A 19,155-nucleotide genomic window follows, 5' to 3' on the forward strand; every position below is an offset into this window, starting at 1 on the left:
GGCATGGTTCATTGTTCCAGGGATTTTCAAGGTAGAAGACAAATGACATTTTGAGAAGTGTTTCCATAGCAAGGACCAGAGGAACAGCCTCATAGTGCATGCCATGAATGACATACAGGAGAGGACACCATGCCCACACTGCATAAGATGCCCCATGAAGATCTGTACAACCCTCATGTGCCTATCAAGGCAGCATCTAGATCAATGGGGGACCAGCCTCTGTTGTTATATTAACCCCCTGTGATATCCCTTCATGGGAGCAGATGACAGAAGGAAAGGCAGCAGGGACCTTGTTGGGACTCTATTTTGTTATCTTTATTGAGAAGCAACAATGTTCCACATGAGCTCATGGTGCCTCTTTACCATGGCCACAGTCACTAATGCAACAGCAAGGACTCTCCCAAACACCACTGTCTCTTTCTACTTCCCCTTTCTTTTTGTGTAATATGTAGTTTATTTCATCTGGAGTCTGTGCTTTGTGTTGGTGCGTGTGCCCATTTCCCTTAGAAAGAGCCAATGTTCCTCAGAATATACTTGAGATGTAAGAGAAGCACAATAAATACAGTCCTCTATCAATATCCACATGTTATTTTTATTCAGAATGGCTGAGCATAATCCACTGCTAATTACAAATACAAAGTAGCTTCAGTCAAACCTCCACTCAAAAGTATCTGCTGCTTCAACCCTGAAGAGAAACAGGTACCAACAGTGCCAGAATATCAATATAACCAGGCTTAACTCTAACACAAAAACTGCCTGGACACAGCCACACCCCAGGCCAACATGGCCCCTGAAAAGGCCCATGCTAAGCACCTAAAGTGAAAGTAGACCAGGATTAACCATTAAACCATGATGTCAAGACAGAAGTATTCCAAGGCCTAAGAATGAACCTGATGAAGACCAAAAATAATGCCTACATTAGCAATGGCTCCCCTTACCCAGAAAGGCTAGGGACCAACCCTAGGAATGAAAAGGCCAAACCTGACCTAAAAGAGGCCTTCACCAAAACCTGAAGCTGCATAAGCTCTGGCTCAGAGGAAAAACAGAGGTATCCCTGGGCCAGTCCATTAAGTGGAAGAGCCAAGGGCAAAGGAGAAGAAGGAAAAGTAATGAAATGAAATGAAACAAAAAGAAAAGAAAAGAACACCCATGCCTAACCTTGACCCTGAAGAAGGCTGGCCCCAACCAAGAGGGAGATGAGTCCTATGCTATCCCTCAGAAGAAAAAGACCTGGCTCAAAGAAAGAAAAGGAGAGTATCCATGCCCCAACTTTACCTGAACTGAAGCCAGGGCCCTCACCAAGATGAGAATTTGGCCTCAGCATACCTCTGACCCTGAAGAAGACTGGGCCAAACTAAGAAAGGACATGGGCCCAGACCAATTTCTCAAGTGAAAGAGGCTGGGGGGAGGGGGCAAAGCAGGAAAAGGAGAATGCAAGAGTGCTAACACTTACCCTGACAAAAGCATGAACCAAAACAGGGAGAGAGGATGACCTGGGACATTCTCCAAGGATCAAATGAAGAAGCAGGTCTGGGGCAAATATTGACTGGGAAAAATTAGGAGCTCATACAAAACTCATAGAACAAGCCAGGCAAAATCAAAAGTGGAAATGTTACAGGCCAACAATAGACCTTCATGAAGGTCAACCACAAACTCTAAAATCAATGGAGCTCCTGCCAAACCAATGAGAGATACGTGGTCAGACTTAATGTTGACCCTAGGAAGCACAGTTTGAAGAGACAATTTAAATGGAACCTGCTCCAACCACAATGGAGGACTCTTCCTAGGCCAAACCATGATATCAAGTAGCCAAGGACCAAGCCCTGTGTGAAAGGAGTCCAGGCAATCCAAGAGAAGAAACATCCTGACCATAAACTGCTATCAGTGGAGACCTGCAGCCTACTGAGCAAGAATTAAACTCAGAAGCCCTGAACTTTAAGGATGTGTGGGCAGAATATTCTCTTATTCATCCAACACCCTAAACAAAAGGGAACCAGAAACACCTCAATTATTGTCAATTGAGCTGATGGCTCCCTTACAGATGAAAGCAAATGGACATCATTAACATATTTGGTAGCTAGAGGGAACCATGAGGCACACTGATCCCAGACCTCAATTTCACGTGATGTTTTACAGCCAATCAAGGCCTCAAAAGAGACACACAGAAGAATGTTTATTGAAGATCTTAGACTCACAGACTTCATGTACAGATATAAGTTGACATCCTGAGTACCAACTGTGTGGATCACATACATTCCATTTATACTTATCATCCTCAGTACATGCAAACCAGGATGTGCTACTCATCATGATCCAAGCTCTCATCTGAGTAACCATTGATGGGACATAGCATAATACAAATGGTGTTATACTGCATGATGTATTGGTCTGATAAAGCTCCAAATCTTGACTTCAGCTGATATTTTGAGGAACAAACAAGTCTGAAAAGTAACATAGGAATAACCCTTCCTACCAAGAAGCCCGGATTAACCCAAAATCTGCTTCACTAATTCTTTTCTACTTCTTTTAACAGAAACATGGTCCATAATGTTCCTCTTTTCTTATAAGATTTCAGAGAGATGAACTTAATATAAAATATTATGTCAATTGCGGAAATGATTTCTCAAAGAAGGATCCCATTGTATTAGTTTTTAAATTCCCAGGATGATGTGTAATGCCAATCACCAAAGCATTAACAAATACAGACTTTTCCCACATATTGTCAGAGTTCCTCCCATATTTAAATTTTCTTATTCTGACTTTTCTTGGTTAACATTCTGGAGTGACCCACCTCATCCTCACTTCTCAACTGCAGGCACTTCCACATTTCATTTCATCAACTTGTTGCATCTCTTCCTTCCTTAAAGAATTCCAGACTATGCTGGGCGGTGGTGGTGTACGCCTTTAATTCCAGCACTCGGGAGGCAGAGCCAGGTGGATCTCTGTGAGTTCAAGGCCAGCCTGGGCTACCAATTGAGTTCCAGGAAAAGGCACAAAGCTACACAGAGAAACCCTGTCTCGAAAAACCAAAAAAAAAAAAAAAAAAAAAAAAACAGAATTGCAGACTAATCATTGAGTGGGGTGTCCTTGTGCTGGTGAGCTCAATGCTAGCAACCCCCCTACTAAGTCTGTTGTCTTTATAAAAATAACATCCCCCAAAGACAAACACAATCAGTCCAAAACATTCTAGGGAAGTCTATGAGATGGCCTCAGACATTGGTAGTCTTAAGTCCCCCATTTCCCTCTGACTTTTCTCAAAAGTATGTTCTTAAAAGTCAGGCAATGGGGACTTAGCTCAGTGGTAGAGTGCTTGTCTAGCAAGCACAAGGTCTTAGGCTTGGTCCTCAGCTCTGAAAAAAAAAAGTCGTCTAAATTTTATCTTCAAAGTATCTAGCCTGTTGCATATTTCTGCCCCAGAGACTCTTGCCTCTCCATTACAATAATCCATATCACCATGCGAGAATTCAGCCTGTTCTGTATCATCTGCTGTAGCCAGGATTCCTTGTTCCTTTTCTAGAGTTCTACACAAAACCTGGAGCATTCATTTAGAAAGATTCTTGGGGGTCTAGAATGCCAGGGTTTCCTGGAAGACCAGTATTTGTCCCACCTCACCTCATATATCAGCCTAAAGTAAAAGTGGGACCACTGAGAGACAATTGGAACAGAACTAAATTTGAGGGCTATTTCTAGGGACCAGAAGTACTAGCATTGTCCAGATTCAAAGGGCTTCAGATGCTGAAAGAAAAAATCCAGAGTTCCTCACCCATAAATAGTTCTCTGACCAATATGGGAAAAAAAGAACAAACGTTCTGAGTCCATTCTGCCTTCAGTGGACACAATAACCACTGTATTGTATAGCCTGAAAAACTGTATATACTCTATTTTATATTTATCTATCTATCTATCTATCTATCTATCTATCTATCTATCTTTCTATCAGCTATCTCCATCCTTCAATTCATCTATCCATCTATCTACCTCCATCCATCCTAACATCCATCCATCCATGTATCCATGCATCCATCTTCTCCTACTACTACTCTTCCACTTCTATTTCTCCTTCTTCTTGCTCTTCCCTTATTCATCCAGAATATTATACTCATTTTTGCCTCCCTAAGTTTTTACAGGGCCTTATAAAATGCTAGTTACATTATAACAAATGAATACTTCTCTCTGTGCTTTTATTCTCCATATTTTCCCACCTAAAATCTTTGTAATCCATATCCTCCCCAGCACTTGATGAAATGTGACATTCCTTAGCTCTCTGACACTGCGACACTAAAAATCTTGTGTAAAAATATTAAAAAATGCAACTGTGCTTAAAACCAGCTAAAAACCTGCATCTAAAAACTTGATACTTTAATAACTTGCAAACACACCATCTTTGTTTGTTTTTTTATGACAAATGTAATTTAGATATAATGAATTCAATGAGTTGATATATTCAGTGTTTATTAGTTCTTCATTAGCCATGAAGTTCACAAAAATGTTTTCTCACTAAATAAATTTTTGTGTAGAGGTAAAATCCATAGTTTTCTAAATGGAAATAGAAAGATGTACACAAAGCCAGGAAATAGAGTTAATCATAAGTCAGAAGTTTTATAGAAGATAAAAAAATCATGATCATTTATGAAACTGCTGTATTCATTAAAATTCCTTAGGCCAAAATTCAGTACACTTGTATACAATTAGGATGTAATTCTCTGTTTGGAATAAAGGCGATAGAAGATATCACATATTTCAACCTTTTATACAGAGAAAAGGAAAATCCATGCTAGAACTTGCATTTGAGAGCCTTAAAATGGCCTATAAAAAGAGACTGTCTTAGTCAGGGAGTAATATGTCTCTCAACTGCTTGAATTACCAAAGACTTTCAAAAGATCAATGAAACCTCCTGCCAAAGCTTGTCTCATGGGATTGTAGGCTATGAGAACAGATGAGATCAATCTGAGTGCTGTAGAGTAGGCTATGTAATCTAGTGAAATCTGAGAGAGATTATTCCTGATGGACTGGCTCACAGGAAGCATTGGGGATGCTTGGTTATCACAGGCAGAAGTCTCACACAGACTGGAAGATGATGAAGGAAGGATGGGGTTTTCCTGATAAAATATATATGAGAGAAAAAGTGCTTTATGGCCAATTCACTGAGCATGATGGAGCACTGGGCTGTGCTTACAGAAGAGGTCAAACATAAAATGGTTGATTCACCAGGGACTTCAGGACTGTTATTTGCCGTCAGTGCCTTTGCAGAGCTCCATGGGAGAATGTGAACTTGTAGAAAAACTAACATTTTAAGGAAAGGCTAAAGTGTTGTGTAACAGTTTTCCTTTTTATGACATAAAATAGTTTTCTATTATTTATGAGATTGCTTTCTCCTCTCTTTCATCCTTCAAACCCTCCCAGTACTCTTCCTTGCTCTATTTCTAATTAATGACCTCTATTTTCATTCATTGTTGCTACATGCTTATACATATATATGTGTATGAATGTACATATATATATATACACACATATACATATATATACATATATATATATATATATACATATAGTTATATTTCCTAAATGTAAACCAATCATTTTGTATAGGTAGCATATATGTTTTCAGAAATGACCCTTTGATATTGAGTGTCCAACTGGTGTACTCTTCTCTGGACTATTTCATTAAGTCTCAGAAAGTTCTATGAAAAAAGAGAAGAGGTTCATAATATCCAGCAATTAAATCATGGCTGGGAAAGTTGAAACTTACAGGAATTACAAGGCCCTTCCATGTCCAAGGTTAAATGGGTGATTACTAAGGAGAACTGAAGAAAGGAGACCCTCTGTCCCATTCAGCTGCAAGCAAGTCATGCAGTCACATTCAGAGTTCTAGTCCTAATGAGTCACCCATTCTAATGTGAGCTTTGTGATGCCACACATTAGAGTTATTCATATTCTTATAAGTAATTCCATACCTATAAACTTGTATTAACCTCAATAAACTCATTAATTTGAGGGAATAGGAATCACAGTCTTCCCTGGGAGGCAGACAGATAAAGAAAGGGGAACTGATAAGTAATACAAATGGCCAACTTTGATAAGAGCTTCCATCCTGCCCCAGAGTTCCCATTTGGAAAAAAGAGCTACCATCTGCACAAGAGAAAGAGACTTCCTGAATCTGTCAGCTCTGTCTGAACCAAGTGCACTGATAATACCAAGAACGAACCACAAGGAGATGGGCAGGTGTCAAGGCAGGAGTACATACAACGAAATGAAGAGAAATACAGCATCACCAGAACCTAGCACACCTCCAACATCTAGACCTGAACATCAAAAATTGGAAGAAGCAGAAGAAAACAGCCTTATGAATAACATCATGAAGAATGTAGAGGCTTATGTAGAGGAAAAGACAAAAAAAAATTGGAAGAACACTATAAACAACTAGCGGAAAGGGCAAACAAATTAGAAGAAAACAATAAAGTACTGAAAGAAAATCATGAAAAAGCAATGAAACAAATAAAGGAAACAATTCAAGACCTGAAAAGGGAAATGGAAAAAATGAAGAAGACACAAACAGAGGGAATGCTGGAAATAGAAAATCTGAGTAAAGGATTGGGAACTTCAGATGCAAATATAAACAACAGAATGCAAGAGATGGAAGAGAGGATTTCTGGCATTGAAGATACAGTAGAAGAAATAGCTTCATCAGTCAAAGAAAACACTAAAGCCAACAAAGTCATGACCCAAAAATGTCCAAGAAATTTGGGATACCATGAAAAGACAAAAACCTATGAATAATAGGGATAGAAGGAGATGAATACCAACTCAAAGGCACAGAAAATATATTCAAGAAAATCATAGAAGAAAGTTTTCCCAACTTAAAGAAGGAAATGCCTATGAAGATACAAGAAGCCTATAGAACACCACACAAACTAGACCCCCCCCAAAAGTACCCTCGCCACATAATAAATTAAACAACTAAACATACAGAATAAAGAAAGAATATTAAGAGCAGCAAAGGAAAAAGGCCATGTGACCTATAAAGGTAAACCTATCAGAATAACACCCGATTTCTCAATTTAGATTTTGAAAGCCAGAAGGACCTGGACAGATGTAATGCAGACACTAAGAGACCATGGATGTCAGCCCAGACTAATATACCCAGCAAAACTTTCAGTCATCATAGACGGAATGAACAAGACATTCCAAGACAAAGCCAGATTTAAACAATACTCATCCACAAACCCAGCCCTACAGAAAGCGCTAGAAGGAAAATCCCAACCTAAGGAAGTCAGATACACCCTTGAAAACACAGGTAATAGATAAAGCCACAGCAGTAAACCCCAAAGAAGAGAAGTACACACACACTACCACCAAAAAATAACATGAATTAACAATCACTGGTCATTAATATCCCTTAATATCAATGGACTTAATTTACCTATAAAAAGACACAGGCTTACAAAATGGATACAAAAGCAGGACCCATCTTTCTGCTGCATACAATAAAAAAATCTAAAATTCAAAGACAGACACTACCTAAGAATAAAAGGCTGGAAAAAGACTTTCCAATCAAACGGTCTTAAAAAACAAGCAGGTGTAGCCATCCTGATATCCAGCAAAATAGACTTCAAATTAAAATCAATCAAAAGAGATCAAGAAGGGCATTACATACTCATCACAGGAAAAATCCACCAAGATGAAGTTTCAATTTTGAACATTTATGCCCCAAACACAAGGGCACCCACATATGTAAAAGAAACATTACTAAAGTTTAAACCACATGTAAAACCCCATACATTAATAGTGGGAGATCTCAACACCCCACTTTCACCACTGGACAGATCTCCCAAATCGAAACTTAACAGAGAAATAAAGGACTTAACTGATGTCATGACCTAAATGGACCTAATAGATATCTACAGAACATTCCATCCTAACAGGAAAGAATATACCTTCTTCTCAGCACCGCATGGAACTTTCTCTAAAATGGACCACATACTTGGACACAAAACAAATCTCAACAGATACAAAACAATTGGAATAACCTCCTGTGTTCTATCAGACCACCATGGTTTAAAGTTAGATTTCAACAACAACAAAAACTACAGAACACCTACAATCTCATGGAAACTGAATAATTCTCACCTGAATCACCAATGGGTTAAGGAAGAAATAAAGAAAGTAATTAAAGACTTCCTAGAGATTAATGAAAATGAAGACACCACATACCCAAATTTATGGGACACTATGAAAGCAGTGCGAAGAGGGAAATTCATAGCAGTAAATGCCCACATAAAGAAGTGGAGAAATCTCACACTAGTGACTTAACAGCACACTGGAAAGCTCTAGAACAAGAAGAAGCAAAGTCTCCCAGGAAGAATAGACGCCAGGAAATTATCAAAGTGAGAGGTGAAATCAATAAATTATAAACTAAGAGAACATTACAAAAAATTAATGAAACAAAGAGTTGGTTCCTTGAGAAAATCAACAAGATAGACAAGCCCCTATCCAAACTAACCAAAAGACAGAGGGAGAGAATCCAAATCAACAAAATCAGAAATGAAAAAAGGGACATAACAACATTAAGGACATTAAGGAAATCCAGAGAATTATCAGGTCATATTTCAAAAACCTCTACTCCACAATACTGGAAAACCTAAAAGAAATGGACAATTTTCTGGATACTTACCACATACCTAACTTAAATCATGACCAGATAAACTATTTAAATATTCCAATAACTCCTAAGGAAATAGAAACAGTCATTAAAATCTCCCAACCAAAAAAAAGCCCAGGACCAGATGGTTTCAGCACAGAATTCTACCAGATCTTCAAAGAAGAGTTAATACCAATATTCTCTAAATTGTTCCACACAATAGAAACAGAAGGAATATTACCAAACTCCTTCTATGAGGCTAGGCTCCGGGTGGAGCTCCAGCAGTCTAATTATCGAGAAAGAGGAGGGTTTATATGAGCAAGAATGGTTGAAACCAAGGTTGGATCAAGCACAGGGGCAAATAGCCAAACGAATGGAAACACATGAACTATGAACCAAAGGCTGAGGGGCCCCCAACTGGATCAGGCCCTCTGAATAGGCGAGGCAGTTGATTGGCTTGATCTGTTTGGGAGGCATCTAGGCAGTGGGACTGGGTCCTGTGCTCATTGCATGAGTTGGCTGTTTGAAACCTGGGGCTTATGCAGGGACACTTGCCTCAATCTAGGAGGAGGGGAATGGACTTGCCTGGACTGAGACTACCAGGTCGATCTCAGTCTTCGGGGAGGGGGCTTTGCCCTGGAGGAGGTGGGAATGGGGGGTGGGCTGGGGGGAAAAGGAGGGGGGCAGAAGGGGGAGAACAATGGAATCCATGGCTGATATGTAGAAGTGAACGGTATTGTAAAATAAAATAGGAAGAAAGAAAGAAAAAGAAAGAAAGGAAGGAAGGAAGGAAGGAAGGAAGGAAGGAAGGAAGAAAGAAAGAAAGAAAGAAAGAAAGAAAGAAAGAAAGAAAGAAAGAAAGAAAGAAAGAAAGAAAGAAAGAAAGAAAGGAAAGAAGAAAGAAAAGAAAAAACAAATGGCCAACTTCTAGCTTCCTTCTTATTTTCTGTACTGAGACAGAGGCTTAGTAGGCTTTGTCTTCCACCAGCAGTCTGCCTCTTCCAGCTGTCTGGTTAGGGACAGATAGGTGTGTTCACAGTCAGTCCTGAACACGGTCACCTGAAGCTGCAGGTGATCACAGTTCTTGTGAGTGAGCCATGGCTATGTTATGTCCAAAGGACAGCATGTCACAGCAGTTCCCTCATGCTCAGTCAGGACATTCAGGACCCACTTCCAGGATGTTTCCTATCCTAGGGGAACTGGTTGATCTACAGGTCCCATTTAGGAATGAGCATGCATGATCATTTCAACATTTTGAAGTTATGAGGCTGTGAATTTGCTGCTGCATACCACAGAAAGAGAACCCTGGCCAAGACTGAGAGCTGAAGAGATCTATGTGAAAAACAATATTTACAAAGCAGTTGCTACTACACTAAGTAACAATAGTAGCATATCTAAAGGGCTATGACCTGTCCAGCCAGTGTCTTTTAACCAGGTACACAATACCAGGTACCAATTCCTTCCTATAGTGCAGGCCTCACCAGATCAGAAGGAAGTTAATTACGCAATAATGCTCATGCCACCATTACACGACTAACTTTCTCATATTCTGTATGCTACCACTTAAATTATATTTTCTTATGCTGAAATAAAAAGTCTTAATTTCATGAGATCCTATTTGTTGATTTTTGGTCTCATTTACTATTGGACAAGAGTCCTATTCAGAAAATCCTTACCTGTGCTTAGCAGTGGGAGTATTTTCTCTACTCTGTCCTTTGGCATTTTCAGGGTATCTGGTCTATGGCACATTTGTTGCAGAGCTTGTGTTTGGAAGAAGATAGAGAGCAGAGTTTCATTTTCTGCATGCTGAAAACAAGTTTTCACAATCAGCATTCTGAGACAGTATCTCAAATGCCAACAAATATATGAACTACAAATATGGATGCAAAGTTAAACTAGGTACTCACAAGTACATTCTCCTTACCAAATGGACCACTTTGAGGTCACCAGCTGTGCAGTAATATGAGGTCCAGCTCTGACCACTCAGAACAATGCATGGCAACCATTTCAATAGAATAAATTGTCAGCAGGACTTACAGCCTGGCTCAAATACTATAGACTCTGTGGTCATTTTCTTGGGCCCCAGACCCATTTGTCACATTAGTAAAATAATATTCAGATTTCCCCATAATTCCAGCTTTAAGTGTCTTTAAAATGATTACATTTTTCACCAAATCTAATTTTTTAAATGCTGCAAAGGAGGTGGAACAAGAGCATATACGTTATGTTCAATTTAAACTAAAACATTTCAGGTACAATAGATGCTGTAATGATGGTTATGAATGAAAATTTAACATAGTCACGCCTGCTGTACCATTCCTAGGTGTGCATACTTATCGAAATGAATGACACTGAATCACTACATATGTAAGGTGAGTTTGTGTGTAATTTTTTATCACTGCACTACCTGCAATAGATGATTCAGGGAATGAGCTCAGAGAACCACCATTATATGAATGACTAAAGACCACACAATATGCATAAATATAGCAAGATAATTCAAAATAAATTTATAGAAAAAAGTTGCATAATTCTCAAGAAAATTGTTCCAACTATGTATCATCAAGTTTAGAAATAGACAACTCTCCAAAAACAATTAACACATATCTTCTCTCATAAATGGAATCTAGAAAAATAAGAAAAGGGTTAAAAAATTTTGAAGGGTGAGGGGAAATATTTTAACTGGAGGGAGTATATCTGGGAAACAATGTGGTGTACAGAATCAAATGACTTATTGTATATAATTAAAATGTACACAATAATAAGATTAACTTTAGTAGTAACAAAACAGAAAAAGAATTACTTATTTGCACAAGGGCTCATATATTTTTGCCCCAGCCAGCAGGGCTTCAACAGGTTCTCGACCACCCTAAGGAGAGAATGTAGGGACAGGAGACCCAAAGGAAATACACCAAGTCAAGATTCTGATCAAGGTGCCACTTTATTTTTTCTCCAGGAGGGTTTATATAGTTCCTGCAGGGTAGGGGGAGCAAGAAGCTGTTATCTGCACAAGGTGGTGCAAGCTAACAGGATGTTCATGTAGGATGTTTACAGGGTGAAAGGGTCAAGGGCTCTGACTCAATGTCCTGTTGCTAGGCAACCTGACTGTAAGATGATCTAGTTCCCTGTCTTATCGGGGGTCTGTATTTTTCCACTAACTAGAGATTCTGTCCTTGTCCCTGACATATTTTTATACAACTAAACATAATAACTACATTTTTACTATCTTCCAAAATTCTCTTAATGTTTTTGAATGATGGGGCTAGAGTCGGCCTAACAGAAAAACACACACTGTATTCTTTTGAAGGACTTGAGTTCAGTTCACATCACCTATCACAGTGACCCATAATCAAACACCAATATCTCTAGTTCCAGGAAATATGGAGCCTCTTCTCATCACTGTGGGAACTGCACTCATGTGTACATACCTACATGTCTAATCACATATGTGCAATTTTCAAATCATTGTTTCATAATTTCTCGGTTTATTTTATGGACCCAGGGAGGCAGAGAGGCTTGCACCCATGCAGTACATGATGTCAGTTCATTCTCCAACTCTCAGTTGTAAGAAAAAGGATTGTGACCAAACAGAATGTAAGGACTATAAGGTCATTCTGGAACCCAGAACCATAAAAAGATAGGGCCAGGGAAATATAAAACAATTGGATCATGCAAGAAACCTGAGTTGTACAGAGTTGATGCAAATAAATCTGCATAAAATTTAAACTTTATAAGGGATTTCTTAGCATTTCATTAGTTTTAGTCACTAAAAGGCACAGTGTTCCATTACCATATTGTCATCCATAATGTGTATTTAATTAAGAGAGGTTTACAAAAGTCTTGAATTCCACCATAACAAAAGACAGAAATTTTGGCACAAATAATCTGTAAAATATAAACTATTATTTGGCTCAGCTGATATAACACACAATGGATGAGCTCCAGAGGTCTGGTAGCTTTCTGGCATTTTTAGCAAGGAAGGAGCTCTGAGTTTAGTAGCTCTCAGGCCTTCAGTGCCTGAAAAGCAGCTATTAATATTTTTAAAAGATGTCTAAATAACAAGCTAGGTAAGGGGATAAATAGAATGATAAACTGAACCCAAAACCAGACACAAAAGACACTTTGGACAAAAACAGTGAACTGAAAACAATCAAGACAGAAGACTCAAACTAACCATGTAACTGCATTAAACATAAAGTTCTAGATGGGAGAAATCACCAGAGAAGATAAACAACCACACAGGATTTCACTCTATGATGCATAGAAAGCAAATGTATGGGCAGAGTGTCAGAGTAATGAGGCAGGAAAAGGAAGAATTCTTTAAAATGCCCTAGTACCCATGCTGGTACCAAAGTAAACTGCTGAACAGTAAGTTTTACTAGGGAAAGTATCTATTCTGAGTAACACAAATATTATAATATACATGTGTGTGGTGAAAAGGGATCAATTTTCCAGGCAGACAGAACACTAAACTTGAAAATAATTTAACTATGAATCCTCCAACCTGGATGAGAAAGTGGATGGAAACTAACAAATCCACAATTGAAGTTGGAGATGGGAGTCAACAGAACAAAAGGAGGGAAAGTCCAACAGCTTCACTTGCAAATGTTCGTTGTGTAATGGGATGTTGGTCAGGTTCAAGGCCCCTGGCTTCAGTACACCATCAATACTAGACGTGCATGATACACAGCAGCTCCCAATGCCACTAAGATGATGTAGTGATGATGGAGAGGTGATGGAGATGTGATGGAGAGGTGGGAAAGATTGGGGCTGGGGGAGAAAAGTGCTTAACTGTTTTCTTCTTTTTTATTGTTATTGTTTATTTTTATCTTATTTTTATTCCTTTTTTGTTTTCCTTTGTGGCGGGACTCTACAAGAGGTCGGGGAAGACATGGAGGGTCTGGGAGAGGAGTGGAATTAGAGAATATGGTATGAAATTCCCAAAGAATCAATAAAAAATACAATGCATATGTAAAAAATCAACTTTCACTTTCTACCATTTGTTTATATGAACTAAACTATAAGAAGTTGTCAAATGAATGAGGTTTTAAACTTTTAAAAAACATGAACATATTGAATAATTCAGTGCAATTTTGACATAGGGATAGAAGTTCCTATATAACAAGGCTTCAAGATGTTGTATTTGGAATAGAAAATTCCATTTAACTCCTGATATATCCACATGATAAGATTTAATAATACGAAAAATTTAAATTACAACCAAATTAAGTTCTATTACTGTAAAAAGGGAAAAGAAAGAATGAAAAGCAGAGAAAGTCATTAAGGACAAGGAGAACATGAACACTGCTGTCAATCAATTTCACCTGACAGACATTTACAGAACACCTCCTCAAATGACAGCTTAAGACAGCATTTCCAGAACACACAAGTCACTTTTCAACATACTCCACGTTACAAGCTACTAAACAGGTTTAAATAAACATAAAAGACCTGATATGAAGTGATGTGTGCAATCTGACTACAGGGAAATTAAAATGCAAGTTAATAACAGAATAGTATCTTGATAATCCCCAATAATAAAAAATTAAATATTTCATTCTTAAAATAATCAATAAATTAAAAGAGAAAGTCATAGTGAAAGTAAAAGTATTGAAGTGGAAATAAAATATAACCAAATTTATGGAATAAGCTAAACCATGATTAGAAAAAAACTAAAATATTAAATGACTTCATATGAAAGTGAATACATTTGGACTTTGTTTGCATGTTCTACAATAAAATCCCACTCTGTAGCAGTGTATCCAGTGCTCCAGTGCTACGTGTGTAACCCTCACTGTTCTCAACCTCATGGAATCCTGATTCCCAAGGGCTTGGATTATAGACATGAAATACTTAACACCTGACTTAAGTAGATTTGTAATCTATGACATAAATTTTATATAAATACTAAAAACAGAGTGATTAAGAAGCCTCTAGTCAATATTTAAAATTCAATCAATTGAAAATAAACATGACAAGAGGTAAGAAAAAGACGTATATATACAACACTGATAAATCTCTAGGCACACTAGCAAAGAAAAATGAAACATTATTAAACTTACTCACCTAAGGAATGAGAAGGGGGATATTGCAGATCCCACGGGAACTAAGACGAAGTAAAGAAATATGGAAAACGTTAAGCCCATAATAATCTGGATGAAAGCCTATAATTTTTTTTCAGAACTGCATCCTGCTATCCTGGATGTTCACTGAGGGCATCTCAGCCACATGAGAACTGGGCTGTGCGGAGTCTCCAGGTTCTGAGAAGACAGCCTCACTAGACCTGGTCTAAGAGGAGACTGCTGTCAAGAAGGCAGGTTTGTCTTCACCTCAGCCTGCCCAGAAGAGGGGCTGTGAGGAAGTCCAGACTCTGAGGAGACCCTGGCCACCCTGGCCTGGGACTGTCCTTACCAGATGAACCCCACAAACCCCCTCCACAACGGCTCAGCAGCTCCTCAGCATTTCCTTAATGTCCTCAAGTCTGAGCATGCTCAATGTCCCAGGCAGGAAGACCAAGGTGGAATGGGGGAGGTTTAGAGTCTCTGCCCGGTTGCTCATTGGGCCAGAGGGCTTCAGGGGCGGGCTTAAGCCTCACATGCCATTTATGATTGGATGTGTTGCATGTGGCTCTATTTGGAGGCTGGCATTTTCTGGTGGGATGTGGCTTTGGTGGGAAAGGTCTGCAGTGTTTCAAAGGGACAGATATTGTAGAGCCCCTCAACTGGGGTCTGTACATCTCAGACTCCCACCTCAGCACAGGACAAGTGGGACGCTCATAAGTTACAGAGGGAGGCCTTATGGCCAGAGCTGCACACCTACCATCTTGTTCTGTCTCACCTTGCCTCATCTTACTGACCTAGCCTCACATCCTCTTACCTTAGCAGAAAACCTATTTGGTCCTCTGGGAGGCCACCAGATAGCGATGCTTTATTGCAAAGAGGAGAAAATTAAAATGACAACCAGAGCCGGGCAGTGGTGGCACACGCCTTTAATCCCAGCACTTGGGAGGCAGAGGCAGGCAGATCTTTGTGTGTTCGAGGCCAGCCTGGTCTACAGAGTGAGTTCCAGGAAAGGCGCAAAGCTACACAGAGAAACCCTGTCTCGGAAAAAAAAAAAAAAAAAAAAGACAACCAGATTTCTCAAAATCACACAGCTGCTGGTATCAGACAGGGACCCTATTCAAGTCAGTTCCACAGACAGCTAGATTAGAGTTGTCTTCTATTCAGTAGAACTGGCTGTGTTTATCCCAGTGAGGAAGCGGTACCTAACAATGTTGATTTTGTATCAGGTCATCAGCTTGGCATTCATGTGACTCAGCATGGACAGGGAGCTTGCATCAGCGAGACTGCACCATTATCCTTCACCTGCCCACGTGGTTTGGTAAACATTCGGCATGTAAAATGGCTTAGTGACTCATGGCTGAGAAATAACAAAAGCATATGTTTGAGTGATTTTATCATTTTTAAGATAAGAACTGTCAGGTAGAAGAGAAAGGAGGAAAACAGTTTGTGTCCAGGAAAATAGATTTTATTTTAGTCTTACTGTGAGGCTTCTCAAGTTGTGCCTCCTCTGTCTTCCATCAGGGTCACTGTTGATCCTGAAGTTTGTAATAATGATAATCTGCACTGGTTACCAGCGCTGGTTCCTGTGAGGAAAGGTCATGGCCACGACAAACTCCAGTATCAGTATCAGAGCTTTATTAGGAGAAAGAGAGTTGGGGGGAACAAGAGAACCAGGAAGGAGAGAGAGAGAGAGAGATAGGGGGGTGAAGAGAGAGATCAGAACAGATAGAGAGGGGATGGGGTCTGTGTCTGGTTCTTTAAGCTGCAGGTGAGCTTACAGAGCTACACCATGCATGCTAGATTGCTTGACCACTCTGCACATATGTAATCATGAGCGCACACTGATGACTTAAGACACAAGACCCCAGACCCCTTGCAAAGCTCCTGAACTGTTTATGTGCGGTCATGCAGCCAGAGCCTGGCAAAATCCCAACAAATGTGTTGTTGAATCAATTGCCAAGATAAGAAATGATTTTAGGCTGGGATAATTTTGAAAAGAGGCAGCAAGTTCCACCTTCATCAAAGTATCTCATCTAGACTGGCGGGTGACAAAGATTTGTCCTGACTGTGGGCAAGGTAGGAAAACTCTAGCTACATCATGCCCTATTGTGTGAGTGCTGAGGATGGCACCCAGGACCATGTGCACGCTAGGTAAACAACGGACCCATTGACCTTCATCCCTAGGCTAGGGAAGAAACATACAATAGGAAGAAAAAAATATATTTCAATACTAAGTTTATCATGTGTATTTTTTGAGGCTGGTGTTTACTATGATGCCCAGGATGATCTTAAAGCCCCGACTTCAAATGTTACACCTGCCTGGGCCTCCTGAGTAAATGACACTGTGTGTGTGCACCTCCACGTGAAATGTGTTTCTTGAGCAGATTCTTGGCATGGCTCCTCTGCATGCCCATCTCCGTAAGCATTCATGGAACATGCTGCTGTGTATAGAAAAGAGCAGATGAATGGGGCCCCTGCTGGAAAGGTGGCCACAACTTCCCACTGACCTATGAACCCAATCTAGAACCTTCATTTACCTGAAACTGCCTCTAGAGCTGATGATGTTTGACCACATGTGCTGTGCTGTTCCATGCACATCTTGGCTTCATTTTTGTTTTGTGAGATTTTTATATTTAGCATAGAACTGAGCTGCTCTGACTTTTTTCATGTTTTGTTTTCATTTATGCTCTCACTACCTTTCCACCCCATCAAATAGACCTTCCCTCTCTCCACCCAAACAGATTGACTTTCTGTGTTCATCTCATATATACACCATTATCCTCTTTGCCTCCCTCACTCCCTTTAGGTGCCCTCCTCCTGTCTCATAGTCACTTTTCTAGGTGTGTGTGTGTGTGTGTGTGTGTGTGTGTGTGTGTGTGTGCAAGAGCAACCCTTCGATGGTACACTTTATCACATCCTTCCACTGTCTGCCTCACTGTGGTCACTTAATCCTTTACATGACAGATAATATATAATTTACAGTCTCTTGAAACTATGAGAAAAAAGGGAGTTCATAAAGATTTTAGTTACCAGTTTCAACTAGTCATGACAGGCTAATGCTAGAGGTTATCTTTCTGACTCCTCAGTCAATTCACAATATAATGGTAAACAGATCTAATAACACACCTACCTTATGCCTAAGCAGTCTGATGCTAGGATGGAAAAAAATCACGGACAGTCTTGATCTTAACTCCCAGCACAATCTCTTCAAACCACATTCACTCCACAATACAACTTCAGAAAAGTACACACAGATGCCAAGTTCTCCTTTCACAAGCTACTTCCTGTTATGCCCACATCATGAACCCCTCAGAAACCACCAGGAGTCCCAGTTCATATGCAAAAGCAAAGAACCTTAATGCAAGATCCAGCTTGGGCTCTCCATCCATTCCAACACAATGGTTGGATCAGGGAGAGCATGGAGCTCTGTTGAGGCAGGGTTTTTAAGGAGTAAAGGATGGGGGTCAGGGGATTCAGATGCGAGTTGGACTCCTGATTGGGCAGGAGTGAGGTAAAAGAAGTTTTGTCAAACACTGGTTGGTACTGGCTGCAAGGAAATTGGCAATCTATATACAAATTATATAAGCTATCCTTAATGTTCTAGAGCACTTAGTACTTGTTTGTCTCAATTCTGATTGATCTCCTTCAGGGTACATTTGTGGCTTTTCCTGGTTATTGTAATGGTGAGGCCTAGTTCTAATATTGTTTGCAGCCTGTCATGGCTGCACTAATGTTGAGTTAGGCCTCTTTGCTTCTCTATAAAGAAGGCAACATTCAGAGTTTCCCTTGCCTAGCAGCACTAACAGACTTCCACAGCAGCAGCAAAGGTCTGGAGGAGTTGCATGTGTTTACAAGGGAATCTGTCAGGAGGTGTTTAGGAAGACATTTAGGAATCAGAATGCAGATGTTTTAGCATCAAAGGGGCATTGGAAGGAAACTGACAGCTCCAGTGTTTGTCTGGCTTTCAGCTTGCTACCCCAAGATTGAACTACCAGCTCCTCCCCAGCCTCCCCTCTGCTTGGCAAAATAAAACCCTTTGGATAGAAGGTATTGTCTTATTATAATATGATGTCTTTCTTTCCCTTATTTAGTTTCTACTCATAACCACAAACTTAACTGTGCAATCCAGCTCAACTTCAGGGGAATGAGGAAATTACAAACCCAAAGAAGAGCAGCAGGACTCAAGGACTATAAGATATGAATAGCAGAAGGATGGGTGCCACAGATGGAAGTGTGCCACAGATAGATGGGTGCCCTCTGAGCATAGGGGAGGGACTGGATGGAGAGGAAACTGCAATTGGGGTGTAAAATAAACAAATAAATAAATTCATTGATTGATTGATTGGTTTTTTGAGACAGTGTTTGTCTGTGTAGCTTTTAGACCCTGTTCTGGAACTCACTTTGTAGACCAGAATAGTCTCAAACTCACAGAGATTCACCTGCCTCTGCCTCCCT

At 39.8% G+C, this 19,155-nt stretch overlaps 2 protein-coding genes across 8 annotated transcripts in view; one reads left to right on the top strand and one right to left on the bottom strand.

Moving 5' to 3' along the window:
* The window catches only part of LOC143270545 (disks large homolog 5-like), a 54,695-nt gene that overhangs the window by 14,741 nt on the left and 20,799 nt on the right, over nucleotides 1–19,155 (top strand). The window lies entirely within an intron of this gene.
* LOC121826313 (uncharacterized) overlaps nucleotides 1–19,155 on the bottom strand; it is a 70,883-nt gene that overhangs the window by 10,600 nt on the left and 41,128 nt on the right. For all 3 annotated transcript variants that reach the window (XR_013047732.1, XR_013047733.1, XM_076560900.1), the window contains exon 3: nucleotides 10,315–10,398. Coding sequence is in view for 1 of the 3 variants with exons in the window: in XM_076560900.1 (XP_076417015.1) it covers nucleotides 10,315–10,398 (84 nt within the window). In the remaining 2 variants the exon portion in view is untranslated. The remainder of the gene's footprint in view (nucleotides 1–10,314; nucleotides 10,399–19,155) is intronic.

Source organism: Peromyscus maniculatus, chromosome 23 (genome assembly GCF_049852395.1).
Source record: "Peromyscus maniculatus bairdii isolate BWxNUB_F1_BW_parent chromosome 23, HU_Pman_BW_mat_3.1, whole genome shotgun sequence".
Taxonomy (NCBI): Eukaryota; Metazoa; Chordata; class Mammalia; order Rodentia; family Cricetidae; genus Peromyscus; species Peromyscus maniculatus.